This window comes from Podarcis gaigeae (genome assembly GCF_964106915.1).
Source record: "Podarcis gaigeae genome assembly, chromosome: 13".
Lineage (NCBI taxonomy): Eukaryota > Metazoa > Chordata > Lepidosauria > Squamata > Lacertidae > Podarcis > Podarcis gaigeae.
This window is the reverse complement of record NC_139689.1, coordinates 37,411,938-37,430,535: the sequence shown is the minus strand read 5'-3', so window position 1 is coordinate 37,430,535 and position 18,598 is coordinate 37,411,938. Positions and strand designations below refer to the sequence as shown.

General features: G+C 45.3%; 1 protein-coding gene across 6 annotated transcripts in view; it reads left to right on the top strand.

The window, feature by feature from the left end:
- Positions 1 to 5,697: 5,697 nt before the first annotated feature.
- The window catches only part of HDAC5 (histone deacetylase 5), a 121,204-nt gene continuing 108,303 nt past the window's right edge, over positions 5,698 to 18,598 (top strand). For 2 of the 6 annotated variants that reach the window (XM_083709121.1, XM_083709117.1), the window contains exons 1-2: positions 5,701 to 6,014; positions 17,229 to 17,448. In XM_083709121.1, the coding sequence (XP_083565247.1) occupies positions 17,427 to 17,448 (22 nt within the window). In that variant the 5' untranslated portion in view covers positions 5,701 to 6,014; positions 17,229 to 17,426. Of the gene's footprint in view, positions 6,015 to 17,228; positions 17,449 to 18,598 lie in introns of all 6 variants that reach the window. The other 4 variants (XM_083709120.1, XM_083709119.1, XM_083709116.1 and 1 more) reach the window with 3 other exon arrangements.

Below are 18,598 nucleotides of genomic sequence, written 5' to 3'. Positions count from 1 at the left end.
CACAGTCTGAAATGGTGCGTCTGCAGCAGTTGTAGATGCAGAATTTAATTATTGGAAAGTGATTAATGAAAGGTTGGGATGTAAAATGCCCTGCAAAACCAAATACAAAATATGATAGTGGTGTGTCCAGCTGCTGTCACTCAGTGGTGAAAGGATGCTCTCTGTACATAATTGTACATTCTGCGCTTTCTCTCTCTTGTTTTCTGAAATGCAGGAATTGAAAAGGATTTTGTATTTGACAGGAATGCGATCAGAAATTTGAAGGGGCTTCCACAAAGGAAATGAACAGAAACAACAGCGTGTCCCAACATTTTATTATTAGTGTTTTGTTGTCATCCATTTTATCTTCGTTCTGCCTTCTTTTTTTATTCTTTTTAATTTTTTTAAATTAAAGTTTTGATGATACAGAAAGAAAAAATAAAATATATAGACACGCCAAAACAAACTGCTATTTACACAAATATCCTTCCCACCCTCGTGACTTCCCCTCACCCCACCCCACGGCTTCCCTCCACCACACCTCGGCTTCCATATATTTTAAATTCAGTACAAACATTGCAATCTTTTAGGTTTTAAATTTTAATCTCTTTATAACATCACTTATTAATGCTTTCTTTTCCACTTTACTCCTTTAGTCTAAGCATATCAGCATATTCTTTTTTGAACAGTGTTTATCCATATATTCCTGCCTTCATACATTCAGGCAGTGAAGACAGGATCTACCCAAACCCAATTCTACTGTAAAAGAACAAGAAACAGGTATTGACTTAGAGCGGTTGTGGGAATTGCGAGTTTTCAGTCTCTACTCCAGACCAATTCATATCAAATTTGGAGGCAAAAAGAGCACTTCAAATGTCAATATAATGGTTCCTGTGCGCTTGAATTGCCAGCTTTCTCTTCAATTTGTATGGGAGAAACATTGGGACAGAATTAGGCCTACATCTGTATTGCCTGAAACAGACGACCTGGCCCTTTAAAATGTGTATGTGCACCATTTATGGTTTTCTCCTTGTACATTTTAATTGTTTCTCCATGCAGAACAAGACATATGTGCTAAGACAGGCGTCTTTTCTACACACCTTTAAAATTATGAGCTCGTATTTTCCTTCTGTCACCTTTGGTACAATTCTTAGTTCACCTTGCACTGCTTCTGCTATGCTATACACTCTTTTTTTCTTTTTAGTGGCTGAACTCTGTATTTCTTATTTAACACAGTTCTTTTTGCCATTCTCATACCAAACTTGGTTGACGCAGAGCACGCTCACGAGCATGAAAGTAATAGATGACTTTTTAAATGGCCTGGTCCGATGCAGAGTTGAGGAGTGCTAGTCCACTGGTTTTCATGGGCCTTGGGTGTGTTGACATCTGCATTGGATTGGGGTAGAGAAGAAGGAGGAGGACAACATAATTCAGCTATTATGTAAGTGCCTGCAGAGGGCTTTATAATCTGCAATTCGTCTCTCTAGTTCTGAACTCTGTCTGATGAGTAACTAGGTGTTTAATTCCCACACTTCACAGCAAGTCTTAACTACATGGAAAATTAAGGCTATTTGCTACCTGTAAAACACACCCATAGGCAAGCCCTTAGGATGATAACTGCTTGCTTTGGGATAGCATTAACACAGGGGTGTGCCTATGCAATTCAAAATTTGTGCCTGAAAATAGGAGTTTTAGGCACTGTACATTTAAAGCGGTATCACACCACTGTAAACAGCCATGGCTTTCCCAACAAAGAATCCTGGGAACTGTAGTTTGTTGTTAGGTTGTTATAAGACCCTCTATCCCCTTTGCACAGCTAAAATTTCCAGGGTTGTTTAATAATCAACCCCTTTTCTCTGGAAACGGGGAACTGTAACTCTCTGAGGGGAATTAGGGGTGGTCTCCAAACAGTTCTCAGCAAACAACTACAGTTCCCAGGATTCTTTAGGGGTAAGCCATGGCTTTTTAAAGTGGAATCATACTGCTTTAAAGGTACAGTGCAGATGGGGGAGCCCTAACATTTGGTCACTGTATGTATTCAGTGATTTTTGAATGTGTTTCCAATCATTCATTTGACAAGGAAATACCTTTACTGGTTTATCTGAAGCACAGTATGTTCTAAAGATTATGATTTGCAGGGGGATGCCTTGGCTCAGTAGCTGTTTTTGAAAATTTAGATAATCTTCTGTTCCTACGTTAGTTAACTCAAAAGTGCCCCACTTTGGTAAAGTCCTGTTGAACAGTATAGGGCAGTAGCCTTCAAGTTTTAGCACATCCTGGCCAGCTTCTTGTACGGTAATCTTTTAAAGCCTGTGCGAGCTATGAAAAGTTATATGTGAGAAACTGGCATACCACTGATAGATTTGCTCCCCACTCCCTCAACTGCTTTGGGTTAGGTCAAGTGGGAGCCTTGGGTAGGGATGTGAAATCCCCAAATTCAAAAAATTGGAGTATCAATTTTAAAACCACATTTGGGGGGGGGGGTGTCAGGCAGTGCAATGTGCTTCCCGTTAATAGAATCGCAGAACTGTAGAGTTGGAAATGACCACAAGGGTCATCTAGTCCAACCCCCTGCATTGCAGGAATCTCTTGCCCAATGTGGGACTCAAACCCATGACCCTGAGATTAAGAGTCTCATGCTCTTCTGACTGAGCATAAATTATGTGTGTGTAATCACAGCCATATACACACACAATCCAGCAACAATTGATTCCACAACTCTCTTTCCCTTGGCTGTTCCAGCCTATGACTCCAGTGTTGCATTAATACACAATACAGTGATACCTCGGGTTAAGAACTTAATTTATTCTGGAGGTCCGTTCTTAACCTGAAACTGTTCTTAACCTGAGGTACCACTTTAGCTAATGGGGCCTCCCGCTGCTGCTGCTGCGCCGCCAAGCAATTTCTGTTCTCATCCTGAAGCAAAGTTCTTAACCCAAGGTACTATTTCTGGGTCTGGGTAACCTGAAGCATCTGTAACCCAAGGTACTACCATATAACTGCAGGTATCTTTTATGCTCTTGAGCAGCGGTCAGTAACGTTTTTCAGTTGTGGGCCGGTCCACTGTCCCTCAGACCATGTGGAAGGCCAGACTATATTTTTTTGGGGGAAATAATGAACGAATTCCTATGCCCCACAACTAACCAAGAGGTGCATTTTAAATAAAAGGACATAACATGCTGATTCCCGGACCGTCCGCGGGCCAGATTGAGGTGGTGATTGGGCCACATCCAGCCCACAGGCCTTAGGTTGCCTCCCCTGCTCTTGAGTGTCCAAGTAAGGTTATGAATGTCGCCTGCCTCAAACCCTAGAGAGCTGCTAGACAATGCTGAGGTAGATGGTCCAGTGATCTGATTCAGTATACATCAGCTTCCAATGTTCCTACTTTCTGGTACCTGTTCCTGATAAATCACTGTCTCTCCATTTTGCCTTTTGAGAACGTCTTGGTAAAATTACGTTAAGCTGTCGGTGGTCAAGTTGTCATTCTTCATAACTTGTCTTCCTCCTTAGGACTTCTGGGCGTAAATTTGTGTATTGTCATTAAGGCCCTGTAGCACCTTTCATCTCTTAAACTAGTTGCTGGGTGTATTTTGAATGGGTGGTCCAACACTATACAACCACTGTCCCCCGCCCCCATTGTATTTTTAACTTTAAAGAACAAAGACACTCTTTGCGATGGAAGTCAAGCTATGTGTGATAATGGCGGGCTGGTGTTGGCATTTGCCATCCTTGTGCAAAGGCTATAAAAAAAACAATTATGCCAGCCATGGGCCTGGGAACTGCCTGGCATTTTAAAATTCCAGAAATGCTACAGTGTTGACATACTGGTATTCTTCCTCCTTCAAATTTATAGACTGTTTCATGGCATAAGGTGCATTGAAGCGGTATACACAGTAAAAACAGAATAAAACACTGAAACACATGTTCTAAGAACAGTAAATTAAGTGTAGTAGAGGGAAGTGAGGGGCAGATAGGGCTTGTCGACCTGAGACGGTAGCTCATCTCTAACCCTAAACCTTTGCTGCCTTGTGGGACGTCTTCGGGAGAAGATAAGACTAAGGAGTAAACCCTACACAGTGTGGAGACCCTAATATGGTTGAATGGAGCCTTGTATGCCTCCTTCCGGCAAACATCTTGTTCTGCTTTCCTTTGGACCGCATCAGCAAGCCAAGAGGCAGGGGGGTATTGTTTTCTGGGCAGCCCAGCACCTCCATACACACCACCTAGGCTTGCACCCCAGGAAAGTCACTTTGGTGCTACGCAGAGGTGCACTCCATTGTCTCTTGAGACAGACGGATGCCAACAACTCCTTAGCATGTTCTTCTCCCAAAACAATCCCGCAAAGCAGCAAAGGTTTAGAACCAGAGTTTTCCTACTCCTATATGGGCTCCCTTCCCAGGTTGATGAGCCCCACTTGCCCCTCACTCCCCTTTACACTATGTGCAGATTGTTGGACCCACTATTGGTCTTGATGGCTAAATCCACCAGAACCTGCCTTCGCATGCAGGGGAAGTCCTTTCCTTCAACAGAGGGTTGAAGCCGTTCTCGGGGTGTAGCGGCTGTCGCATGCCGACAGCTTCTAGAAGTCACAGGGGAGAGCCGAGTGCCGGATGGGGACCAAAGGTGGAGAAACTACTCCGGAAATAGCACAATGTGTTCCCCACCAGAGGTACTACCTCTCCCATAGTACATTAGTATTATCAGTGCTTTTTTTTTCAGGGGATACTCAAGGGTACCAAGTACTGGTGCTTTTCTTACTAGAAGAAAAGCACCAGCGTCATCATTATTACCTTATTCTTATGTGTGTAGGATGATGTTTTGGCTTTTAAAATTTATTCAAAAATTTGGGGTCGTCTTATACACAGACAGGGGTTTGGGCTCTGGTGTGGGTGGCCTAGGCTCTGGTTCGGGCTCTCTGGGAATACAGCAACCTAAACTTTGGTTGACACCCACAAGAGAATCTCAAAGTTGTTCTGTTTGATGTTTAAAATATTGATTTATTAATTTTGGGCTCAAAAAAATAGGGAGTGTCTTATACAGTCAAACCTTGGTTCCCGAACACCTCCATTTTGGAACGTTTCAGCTCCCAAACACCGAAAACCTGGAACTAACTGCTCCGGTTTTCAAACAATTTTCAGAAGCCGAACAGCTTCTGAGCTCTGTTTTTCATCCCCCCCCCCCCCGACTTTGCAGCCAGCCCATTGATCCTCAGTTTTCTAACCTTTCAGAAGCCAAACGGTCTTCTGGAACGGATTAAGTTTGAAAACCGAGGTTCCTCTGTATACAGAAAATATATGGTGGTATTATTAATTATATTTTGTGCCCTCTTGGCTTGGCGCCCTAAATCCGGCGCTGCCTCAGGTGCCCAATATAATCCGCCTGCTCTCAAATGCTGCCGAGCGGCTCCACCAGCTGCGGCGCCTCAGGCGGCAAAATGTCTTGGGCCGGTCCTGCAGCATGTCCTTCGTTTCATGTGTTGAAACTGCCGGAAGGCACGCTTATTATGGTCCCCACGCAGCAGCAGCAGCAGGAGGCTGCTGAGGGGGAAAAAAAGCAGCTCTTCTTTTCCCTGCTTGTTCCTGCGGGCCCTTTAACACCAGGCAGGACTGAGCCACTCCGCCTTCCCCTCCCTCCCTCCGCTGGGCCTTGCCCCTCGCGGACTTAAGCAAGCGAGGGAGAGCAAAGGCTATTTATAGAGCGGTGGGCCCGTCACGTGACGGCGAATGACGTCACCGAATGTTGTTGTTAGTGTTTGGCGGCGGCGGCGGCGGCGCACAGGGCGAGCGAAGCCAGCTGCAAAGATGGAGGAGAAGAGGAAAAGGAGGAGGTGGCTGTGGTTATGAAGGGCTGCAGTGGCCGGGACAGCCGGTTCTAGTTTCCCTTGGAGGGGTGGCGGGGTGGGAAAGAGAAAAGAGACATCCATCCCAGGGCAGGCTGGGCCCGGTAATTGCAGCTTTCCATCCTGCAGGAACATCTGCAAGGAAAAGCAGCAGTAGCAGCAGCAGCAGCGCGCCATTTTCCCGATCTTCTTGCAGGTAAAAGGGAAGGACCAGCAAGCGGCATGAGCTTGGAGGGGCTCCTCCCGGCGCCTTTCCTCCCTCCCTCCACTCGGGGGGCCCTGCAGGTTTTGCAAGGTGTGGGGAGCTGCAGTGGGGAGCCAGGCGGGAGAAGCTGTGGGGCGCTGCAAGCCTGGCTGAGCGAGGCGCTTCTGGGACGGTGTGGGGCTGCGGCTGAGGGTCTTCCTCCCGCCCCGCTGAAGTTGGGACTGAGAGGAAAGTGCCTCAGCTAGACGGGGGGCTGATGCGTGGGGTGCTTGTATGTGTGTGTGGGGGGGGGGGGAGTTGCGGGTGGCTAGCGGATCTTGGGCAAGGGAGCCATGAGAAATGTGTGTGGCACCCGGTCCAGGGTGGAGTTGGGGTGTTTTCTCGGCAAGCCACTCCCGTTCCCTCTTGCTCTGTCATTGAAAAGTATGAATGTGTGTGTGTGTCTTTGTATCTACGTGGGGGGTACAGTTATAAGCCTGCAACGATCGCAGACTTTTCAACCCTGTGTGGGATCTTTCAGCAATCTCCTTTTTTGTTTTTAATGTTGGAGGGTGGCCTTTCAGATGGAGGATCTGGGACACAAGAGGGTGAAGTCTGAGGATGCAGGGCGCAGATTAATCTTGTGTGTCATTATTCACACACATACACGTGCCAAAAATAAATCAAATGGTGCATTTTCCCAGTGTCTTGGTGCCAGGAGTGCTGAGTTGAATAATATATTGGGGGTTTCAGGTAAGCCCGGTCCTACATAATCAATTACACACACCATTTGAATGACAATGCCAATCAACTCTTTTTTGGGGGGTCCCCTCAAATATTTTTATTGGCCCCTAGGAGTTGGCTCCTATGCTTCTTGGTGGTGTTTTTTTTTCCTGTTTCCAGAGCCCTTTTCCTCCTGTAGATGTGTGTGTGTTATTCTGTGCCCTAAACTGCCTTGTGAAGCTTAAGTTTGGTTGCCAAAGCAACAGCAAGCAAGATTTTAAAATTAAATTAAACCAACCCACATTATGGCTTGATATACCAATTTAGTTAGATAACCATCCCTTGCTCTTTTTGAGGATGGGGTGGGTTCTCCAGCGGTGCCAGGTCTCTGACATTTGTGGCAGTAGCAAGGACTTGGTGATGTGGAGATTGAGTGTGCAAATAATTTTTTTTTATTGATGTAATTCTGCTTGTGAATAACCTAGAATTATTAAACTTGGTTTTGTGTGTGTGTGTGTATGTGTGTATGTGTGTGTGTGAGAGAGAGAGGACATGTGTGAGATTTTGTTAAAGAACAAATAAAAAAACCCTCCATCGTAGTATTTGCTATTTTAACAATGAATCCTTACTTGACATCACCTTGCCAAAGCTTCTATAGAGCATGGGATACGGGCTCTGGTTGCAGCTGCAGCATGCTTGTACATTGTCAGTCAGTGAGACTTGATGAATGGGGAGCAGATAACTTCCAGAAGGGGTGCTGTGTTTTGTTGGTTGCAGCAAATGCAGTAGTGTCTTGTGGCACCAAACCGACCTATTAGAATTTGATGGACTAGAGTGCATTTGATCAGATGTGGAAAGTGTTAAACTCACTTAGCAGGCGTGTATACGTTTGTGTGTGCAGTGCATGAGAAGGGAGAGGAAGAATGGGCCCAAATGGCCGTGAAACGCAAAAAGTTTGGTCTGTGAAAATGCCATGCACAGCTTAAGATAAGCGTTTCTAGCAGCAATAATTGGTGATAACAGATTCAGAGTGCAGATAGTGAAGCTAGTTTCCAGAAGTTCTGCCTGCCTCCTAAGTGAAATGGAAATAATATATCTGACAGGGAGACTCTGATACTGGAGGGTGCAAGCAAAGTTGTGGGGTGGCAAAGGAGTACCTCAGCCTGAAGCAGCATCTGTAGATCTGGGGGAGCTAAAAGAGGGCAGGGCTCTGCAATTAGTTTCTTTTCCAAAAAATGTTATTATGCCCTGCTAGCCAGATTTTAAGGGGTTTTTTTTGCAGGCTGGATATTAGATTATTGTAATGGGCAAGCTGCTGCATGACTTGCATGCATGACTTGTCCTTAGTCCACTATGCAACTGGACTTTCCTTAACCTTTAAAAAGTGACATTTGCTAGCTTTCAATCACATGGTCTTTGTGTCCATGTGACGAAAAAGTTCTACAAACCACTTTGCACACTGCTTTCTGAACTCTTATTTAATGCCATGCCTTGGTCCAGTTATAGTTTCCCACTGTGCCTGTTCAGTTGCTTTCTAACACTTAAGATTCGGGGGGGGGGGAGCGGAGCATGGGAGAATTTATGCTGAGAAGGAACAAGCAGGAACTTGATCCCTGAGGCCAAACTCCTGCTTAGCCTTTTGCCATGTTATTCTTTCAGGTATAGGACTGTTTTGTTTGGACTGGAGCTGACAGACATGAGTTGCCTGCAGAATGTAATAAAGGGATGCATGTGACTCGCCTCAGCTCCGCGTAGCTCTTGCCTTTTGCGTCTGAAACACTTGCTTGGAATCTGGTTTTAGTGGTTGAGTTATAGACCCTGCCTTGCAAAGTGTGCCTCGGCAAAATTTTCACCCCATTCAAACTGATGAGAGATCCTCTTGGGTTTGTGGGTCTTTTTGGCCTTCTCGTATCCTCTTTCATGAGCCATTTGGAGTTCCTTTCTTTGCAGGCACCTTTGCTCTCTCTGTGGCATTCAATGGTTTTGGCTATGTGAGTGCCTCTGCTGCGAATTGGTATGTCTGGTTTGCCCTGCATTCTGTGTGTTGTGCAGTTGTGAAGAGAGTAAGCAGTTGGGCAGGAAATACCTGGTTCACCGTGAACTCTCTGGGTAACCTTAGGCAAATCAATATTTTTCAACCTCAGTGGCTCTCCCCCCCCCCCCCCGCCAGCCCGACCATCTGTAATATGTGGAAAACAATACTGACTGTTACAAAGCTGTTGAACAGGATTACTAAGATAATGTGTGAAGTGCTTTGAGCCTTCAACAAGATGTGCACTTGTTATTTTCCATGCCTGTGATCCAGTAGCCCTTTGGTTCTAGCTGCCTGTTCAAATATCAAAATCTTGCTTTTAATTGCCTTCTCAACACTCCAGAAGAACAAATGCTCAACTCTTTTACTTGTAGAGATTAGGATGAAAATTGCCCCAAACGAAAACTCTGGGTGAAATACCTTTTTGCCTCCAGAGCTGTGTACATTTCTCAGGGGGAGATATGAGCTCTGACCTGCCTTCCACAATCCGGATTTGGTATATGACTTGACAGGCTCAGTTGGTAGGCAGGAGATGTTTCTGCTGCCCTTCCTATACCCCAGTGAAGGATAATTCCCACAATCTTGGCACCTAATCGCAGAAACATCTCCACCATCTGGAGGTGCATGCCTGAGGATCATTGTATTTGCACTGTTTTCACACACTAATACCACATCCTGTAGAATTCTATCAATTATATTTTATCTGCACATTCGGGATGAATTTCTGGAACCAAAATGCTTTTTCTGTGCAGCCTGAGCAGGAGCAGGAGACATTAAGGAAAAGAGGTTGGAATAGGCCAATATATATGTGGACTGTCCTTGGATCAAGCAACTTTTCTTTTAAGTTCTCAAAGCTCTTAACCTAACTCAAGGTTGTAATCTGAACTAGCTGGATGTTAAACTGAGAATCAATCACAGTCAGTCCAACATTTGGAAAATAAGACATTGGAGCTGTCTTGCCTCCAAACGGCGACTAGACAATAATAATAATAATAATAATAATAATAATAATAATAATAATAATAATAAAAACTTTATTTATATCCTGCCCTCCCCAGCCGAAGCCAGGCTCAGAGTGGCTAACAACATTAAAATGATACAACATTCTAAAATCATTTCATTATAAAATCAATTCAAATCAGATTAATGGCAACCATTGGGCTAGAGTTCTGTGGGGATTGCCAGAGGAGGGGGTCAGGCTGTGTCCTGACCAAAGGCCTGGTGGAACAGCTCTGTCTTGCAGGCCCTGCGGAAAGATGTCAAGTCTCGCAGGGCCCTAGTCTCTTGTGACAGAGCGTTCCACCAGATCGGAGCCACAGCTGAAAAAGCCCTGGCTCTAGTTGAGGCCAGCCTAACCTCTCTGTAGCCCGGGACCTCCAAGATGTTTTTGTTTGAAGCCCGTAAGGTCCTCTGTGGGACATACCAGGAGAGGCGGTCCCGTAGGTACGAGGGTCCTAGGCCGTATAGGCTTTAAAGGTTAAAACATTCTGTTTTGGCAGCTGTAACCTCGGCTTAAGGAGCCGATTGGCACCTAGCTTATATATTGTGAGTTTCTAACACTGCTCCTGTATGGTCCATCTCTGAGCTATGGGCATTTCCCAAATTATATGCTTTGCCAGGGTCTCCCTCCTCATTTCTTTTATTCTGATACTTGGGTTGAAGAGTGAGGTAAATACTTTTGTATAACTCGTACCACACTTCTAACTGTAAATAAATGTTAAATCCATCCAGTTTTGACATCCAAGCTGGTGAGGCTTTTTCGATCTACTTGCTGCCTAGACTCAAACTTCCTGTTCTTAGTTCACTCAGTGCATTGTTCAAGAAACCCTGTACTCCAAAGCCCAGAGAAACAGCTTGGAGCAAAAGCCATTTGAAGAAAGGTGAGGGGTATGCACAAGGATTCAGAAAAGCTGAAAATAAAAGACCTCACTCAATTCTTCCTGCCCCAAGACTGAAGGCTCACTTCAACAAGGACAGTAATGCAGGCTGCATTCAAAATGGCCCCACCCTCAAAAGGGGCACCTTCCTCAGCGAAAGAAAATGGTAACAATATCTTAAGAGAAGCGTTGGCAGCAGAGCAAGAAGCCATAAAGGAGCTGATTAAAAATAATTGGAAAGAACTAATGCTTCCAGTGGAAACTAAACTGATGGAACGTAAAATGAGGTTTGACTCTTTAACAGAAACGACCGCAGTAACAAAGAATTAAGCACAATCTGTGACAAAAAGATCAAACAATTACAAATATAGATGTAGATGTAGATATACATAACAAGCTTGAAAAGACAGAAAATTGAAATAGAATTAATTTTGCAGCTGGCTATTGGCCACTTGTGACCAAGTGAAGATGCCAGAGTGCCGGGATAACGCCTGATGTCTCCACCATCTCTGGAGTTGTGCATGCCTGGGGATGATTGGATCTGTTTTTGCACACTTAACAACACATCCTTTAGAATTATATCAGTTATATTAGTGCTCAGTGAAAGGACAGATCGTGAAGCTGAGACTCCAATACTTTGGCCACCTCATGAGAAGAGAAGACTCCCTGGAAAAGACCCTGATGTTGGGAAAAAGAGTGAGGGCACAAGGAGAAGGGGACGGCAGAGGACGAGATGGTTGGACAGTGTTCTCGAAGCTACCAGCATGAGTTTGACCAAACTGCGGGAGGCAGTGGAAGAGAGGAGTGCCTGGCGTACTCTGGTCCATGGGGTCACACAGCGTCGGACACGACTAAACGACGAAACAACAACAACATTTTATCTGCACAATCAGAATGAATTTCAGGAACCAAGAAAGTCGTATTGAAAAATATGACATTTGAGCCGTCTAGTGCCAAAATGGCAACTAGACATTCCGTTTTGGCGACTGTAACCCTGGTTTAAGGAGTCATTTGGCACCTAGCTTATATATCTTGAGTTTCTAACCCTGCTGTAATCAAGTGGTGTAGAAATATTTTTAAATATACAGATAAATGGAGTCATGAAAGGATCAGGTTTGTGTCTTTGACATTGGGCTGAACCTTCAGAGACGCTTGACAGTGGCAAGAATCTTGTTGCTTTCTTAGGACCACCAAAGCCAAGTGCCACCATTGGGGTGATCTCCTGCCTTTTTCCTGCCTTGCCCTTCCCTGTTCAATAGATGTTGTGGTCACTGGCGAGCAGTTGTGGCCCATGTTGCTTGGTGTGTGTTCTGCCAAGCACGTATTGGCAGATCAGACCAATAGCATTGCTTCTGAAGCTGGTTACTGCAACACAATTAAATACAGAGCAATAGTAACCAGGAATACGCTCACCAAGGAAACCTGGCACCATCTCAATGCTTTTTGCTTATAGTTTAAAAAGTTCCCAACAACCTGCCAGCCCTGATTGAATAGGGATCACAGGATGCAATTTCTGCTACTCCCAGCAGAGAGAAAGCTCAGATCAGATTCCGAGCCCTTGGTCCCAACTTCATTCAGATAAGTGAATAGACAACTGAGGCATAAATCTCCACTGCTCTCACCAGGATGAGCATGGGTCAGAGCTGAATTGTGAAACTCTTAATTCCCTATGGCAGAAGAAACAACTGCTGTATTCTCTTCGGCTAAATTAATGTCATTAGGCTGCTGCTAAAGAGGACCTCAGGGATGAGCTACATGTTCCATTTTTGATGGTAGCCTGGCAGTTCTTTTTTCCCCAATGAAAAGTTTTGTGGAGCAAAGGGAGCTGACTTATATCAAGTCAGGCTATTTCCCCATGTAGCTCAGTATTGTCTAGTACAGGGTTTCCCAAACTTGGGTCGCCAGCTGTTTTGGGACTACAACTCTCATCATTCCTAGCTAGCAGGACCTGTGGTCAGGGATGATGGGAATTGTAGTCCAAAAACAGTTGGAGACCCAAGTTTGGAAAACACTGGTCTTCTCGCACTTGCTTTCCAGGATCTTGGGCACTTGCTACTTGGAGATGACAGGGATTGAACCTGTGGACCTTCTGTACTCAAGCCATGTGCTCTGAGTTGTTGTCCCTCCCTGCTTTGGGAAGGGTTGATTGAGAAGACCATGAACCATTTGAGGGAGGGAGAGACTCGACTTCTTCCTCGCCTATCCTTTCCCCCACTGAATAGACCCTTCCTCCTGCTACTCTGCTCTCAGGGCCAAACCATTCAGCACATGGAATATCTCTCATGTCACATCTGATTTGGCCCTCAATCACTCTCTCCTAAAGTGGTTTTTCATTAAAGGAAAACAGAAAGACCATCTGTCTTCTGTTGCATGCATTTGTGTTATAGAGAGGGAAACGGCACTCAAAAGTGGGGAGAGTTATCCACCTCTCACCCCTTTACTTCTCCACTGTTTAGCCCAGAAGGTGCGTATCCTGCCAAATTTGTAGTAATGGCTTAACATAATATTCTGTTGGAAATGTATGAGGTTTGCTTGGGTGTAGAGGCTTCAGGGATGTGAAGAGCTGCTTCCCCATACTGCAATATTACTTAAATCCTTTTTGTTTACAAAGTCCTTGGTTGCATTTTCACACATGCAAGGATTATTAGAACTCGGGGTCACTTTGGATTTCCAGTATAATGTTTGGATTTCCAGTATAATGGCATGATGTGGAATTTCCCCAGCTTCCAAGTCCAAGAGGGAATCCATTAGACTCCCATCACTGTGAGAAACCAACGTTGCCTTTTGCAGGCTCTGGTCACCTCTCAAAAAGGACATTGTAGAGCTGGAGAAGATTAGAAAAGGAAAACCAAATGATCATGGGATGGAGTGACTCCCTTTAAGTGTTTGGGACTTTATAGTTTCGTGAGAAGGCAAGGAAGAGGTGACATCAGATTATGAAACTATGCATGTCAAGGAGAAAAGTTTTTCTTGTTCTCTTACATCACTAAAACTTGTGGAAATCCAGTAAAGCTGAATCTCAGAGGCAGAATTGGTCAACAACTTAAAAGTAAAGGGACCCCTGACCATTAGGTCCAGTTGTAGCTGACTCTGAGGTTGCGGCGCTCATCTTGCTTTACTGGCCGAGGGAGCCGGCATACAGCTTCCAGGTCATGTGGCCAGCATGACTAAGCCGCTTCTGGCGAACCAGAGCAGCGCACGGAAACGCTGTTTACCCTCCCGCCGGAGCGGTACCTATTTATCTACTTGCACTTTGACGTGCTTTTGAACTGCTAGGTTGGCAGGAGCAGGGACCGAGCAACGGGAGCTCACCCCATCGCAGGGATTTGAACCACCAACCTTCTGATCGGCAAGTCCTAAGCTCTGTGGTTTAACCCACAGCGCCACCCGCGTCCCTGATCAACAACTTAGATAGTTTTAAAAGAGCATTAGACATATTCATAGAGGACAAGGCCACCAGTGATTACTAGCCACAGTGACTACATTCTACCTTCACTGTTCTACCTCCAGTTGCTTGGAATTGCAGGTGGGCAGAGGGCTATTGGACTCATGTCTGGCTTGCAGGCTTCCGCTGGGCAGGTTATTGACCACCAGATCAACAGTGTGTCCCTCCCTGTTCTGTTTCCATTCCCATATTCATACACACTGCCATCTCCCTCATTCTTAACAAGAAGCCAAAGCCTGCCGTTGACCCTCCTGTCTAACATTTTTATTTAGCATTTTTTGCTGAAGATCTCCATGCTAAGGTGATCAATGCCAGGGCTGCTCAGCTTTGGAGTGAAGTTGTGGGCTCATATGCTGAAGTGCTTCTCTGTTTTAAAATCTTTTTGTGGACCTGGAAAACAACTAGTAGCATGTTGGAGAGGAAGATAAATTAGACTAACACTCCTTGACATGCTGGTTTTCTGTGCTGAGGAGTACAGTGGTACCTCGGGTTACATACGCTTCAGGTTACATACGCTTCAGTTTACAGACTCTGCTAACCCAGAAATAGTGCTTCAGGTTAAGAACTTTGCTTCAGGATAAGAACAGAAATCGTGCTCTGGTGGCGCAGCGGCAGCGGGAGGCCCCATTAGCTAAAGTGGTTCTTCAGGTTAAGAACAGTTTCAGGTTAAGTACGGACCTCCGGAACAAATTAAGTACTTAACCCGAGGTACCACTGTATTTAATCAGGCAAGAGACTTTTTGCGTTCTGAATTGGTGAAGCCCAGAGTTGGACTTGTCATCTCCAAGGGAGAACTGGACTTGGGTCTTCCTCCTCTCTTTCAGGGTCGCTCAAGGTGTAATTCTTAGCCCCTATTTATTTTCTCTAAATGGGTTGTGAAGGCACCAGAAATCAATCTCCTCTCTCGAGTCAATTTTAACTATCATCCTTGGAAATCCCTTGGACGGATCATTAGGAGGATAACTCTCCATTAATTGAAGGAGGTGTGGCAGCTGGCAGAGCAAGGAGTAGGATGACGATTGGGTGGAAAAGACACATGGAATTGGAATCCCTCATATGACTGGTAGACTATTCAAATGCACTCACATGGGATCACACCACAGAGATGAAGTTATTGCGCAAGGACGCCAAGTATGGGAATATGGGGGTGAGGACATTAAAGCTAGAAAGAAGATTCTTACTGAATTATTTTTCCAAGGAGATTTAGTACATTTATTGTATTTGTTGATATGCCTTTGGCATGAATTTGGCTCTGGCTTGTTTTATATTTTGATATACATGCTATGTTTTAGTTACAGATAGGTAGCCGTGTTGGTCTGCCATAGTCAAAACAAAAAAAATTCCTCCCAGTAGCACCTTAAAGACGAACTAAGTTAGTTCTTGGTATGGGCTTTCGTGTGCATGCACACTTCTTCAGATACACTGGATCAGATACAGTGTATCTGAAGAAATGTGCATGCACACGAAAGCTCATACCAAGAACTAACTTAGTTGGTCTTTAAGGTGCTACTGGAAGGAATTTTTTTTTGTTTATGCTATGTTTTGTTACATTAGTTTTCATTCTGATATTTTGCGCCTTCTGTTAGCTACCTTGGGTTTCCCTTGGGAAGGAAAAGCAGGGTATAAGCGATGAAACGAAATGAGACCAGGTGAAATCATCCAGTCATATGGCTTTCAGTACCTCCATCATCATGGATGAGGAAACTGACCCTCCAGATGATGCAGGAGAACTCCCACCATCATCCCTGACAATTGGCCAGGCTGGATGGGGATGATGGGAATTCAGCAAGCTTTTTCAGCAGGGGGCTGGTCCACTGTTCCTCACACCTTGTGGGAGGCTGGACTATATTTTTGGGGCGGGAAATGAACAAATTCCTATGCCCCAGAAATAACCCAGAGATGCATTTTAAATAAAAGGACACATTCTACTCATGCAAAAACATGTGGATTCCCGGACCGGATTTAGAAGGCGTTTGGGCTGGATCTGGCCTCTGGGCCTTAGTTTGCCCACCCCTGGCCTAGAGCAGCCTTTCTCAACCTGTGGGTGCCCAGATGTTGTTGAACTACAACTCCCATCACCCCTAGCTAGCAAGGCCAGAGCTCAGGGATGATGGGAGTTGTGGTCCAACAACATCTGGGGACCCACAGGTTGAGAACCAGTGGTCTAGAGGGCCACAGGTTCTCCATCCTTGACACAGATGTTGATGATAGCAAGCCACATATCCCTGACTTTTTGTCCTTCACCCAGTCCCGCACCTCTGCCTTCCTGATACAGTATTTCTTTTTCCTCATGATCTTGGGCTTTACATGTCCATGTGTTTTATTTATGGCAACAAATAGTCTTTACATACTGACTACTGTGTTGGCGAACTATTAATCTTCCCTCCCTCTTCACAGTTACTGTACATCCTCAGTTACTGTACATTTGTCAAGGTGCAAAGTTTTCGGAGTTTGTTTGGTCTTTAAATTCTCTCCTTTTTGGGGGCGGGGGGGTTGCTGCCCCCATATTCACTCTGTTGCCATTTCACTGACTAACCCTATGCAGCACTGCAGAATCTTCCCCTTGTACCTTGACTTCTGCATCCTCACCCTCTAGCTTTAATTTTGCCAAGCTTCAGACCTGTTGGGCAAGGCAAGGCAACAATAATTATCCACGTTCTGGAAAATGGTTGATGGTAGAGCTGTAAGCTGCAGATGGATTCATTGATTGCCCTAGGGAGTGGTCTCAGCTGATTAGTGAGTTCATGACAGAGAGCTTAGGCGTATGCAGAGCAGATAGCCTGGAGATTACAAAGTTCACAAATGCAGCATGTGATCAAAGTGTTAATGAACTCATGGTCTCTTGGACAATTCAGGTATGATGTTACCTTATACTGTATGGTGGCTCCCATGGCAGGTGTAAAAAGAGGGACACTGACTGTGGCATTGGGGGTCCACAGCAGAACAGCTTGGAGTGGGGTAGCGCCAACTTTATTCTCCCATCGCTTCTCTGCCTAAACACAATGCTGATTGGAACAGAAATTGGCTATGTCATAGTAGGCCGATTCTATAGGCTGCTGCAAATGCAAAACAGCTTGGTCTTGGCTGTTACTTGGCCACCTTCTCTTCTCACTGACGTGTGGTGTTCTTTGCTTTGCTTTTTGCCCTAGGGTTCCCTAGACGGATTTCCTCATTTGCCACAAGAGATGTCCCAGCAGTGTTGGCAGGACGGCATCTGACCAGCTCCGCCGTCAGCCCCCACCCCCTACGTGAGCGCTCTCCTATAGGCCTAGCTCAGCTCTCTAAAACAGCTGTTTCCTCCTCTTTCCTGACCTTTCGTTGAGGAGCCACTTACCAACGCAGACAACATGAACTCCAAGAATGAGTCAGGTAGGCAAGGCAAGGGGTTATGGGAGGAGGGGGGCAGTGGTGTGATGCTGTTCCCTTCATCGCTTTTGGGGGGCATATGGAATTTGCCTGCTGGGATTTTGCAACTGTGCTTAGAGTGAATTTTAAAGACATGGGGTGCCTCCAGTGCCAGTATTTAGGGCTTCTTTGCTGTATGACACCCTCATGTTTGAAATAAATGGAACACTTTGGCCTACTGTACCTTGCTCTTCTGTCAAAAATGCTCCCGCAGCAACTTACAAGAAGAGGAGAGAAAGCAAACTCAGGCACTAAATTCTTGATGGTGCAAGGTTTGAAATGAGGTGGAAACAGACTTCCCACAATTCAGACATGGATGTTGACCCTGGCTGCTGAGAAATCATCTGGTGACCCAACATTCCTGGAAATGGGAGAAAACCTCAGCCGTATGTGCTACTTCGTTCCACATACCGTATTTTTCGCTCTATAAGACGCACCAGACCACAAGACGCACCTAGTTTTTGGAGGAGGAAAACAAGAAAAAAATATTCTGAATCTCAGAAGCCAGAACAACAAGAGGGATTGCTGCGCAGCGAAAGCAGCGAACCCTCTTGCTGTTCTGACTTCTGGGATAGCTGCGCAGCCTGCATTCGCTCCATAAGACGCACACACATTTCCCCTTACTTTTTAGGAAGGAAAAAGTGAGTCTTATAGAGCAAAAAATACGGTAACTCCTGAGAACTTTACAAACTCCCTATCTGCATATCCTCAATCTTGGTTCTGTTTCTTAAGAAGGGCTTCGGCACCCGTCTTTTTATGCAGTGGTATTCAGCAGCAGCATGCTTCGCTGACATTGTGCTGTCTGCCTTTCCACTGCAGTGAGGAGTAGCTACTGCAGTTCCTCTCTGCTTTGTCCCCAGGCTCTGAATAGTGGTTGTCCAATAATCCTGCACAATAAGCAGGGGTGGTGCAATGATATGGATAGAGGAAGGCTACTCTGTTCAACTGTTTCTGATCCGGAGGACATAAAGTTACACTTGCAGAGTGCTATCTGGTTGTGGCAGCCCACTGGTGCAACCGCCGTTCTGCCACTGTGAACTTCATTCTTGGCATAAGGCAACAGCCAAATCTGGTGGGTGTCCTGTTCTTGCAAAATATGTTGTGCAGCCGATAT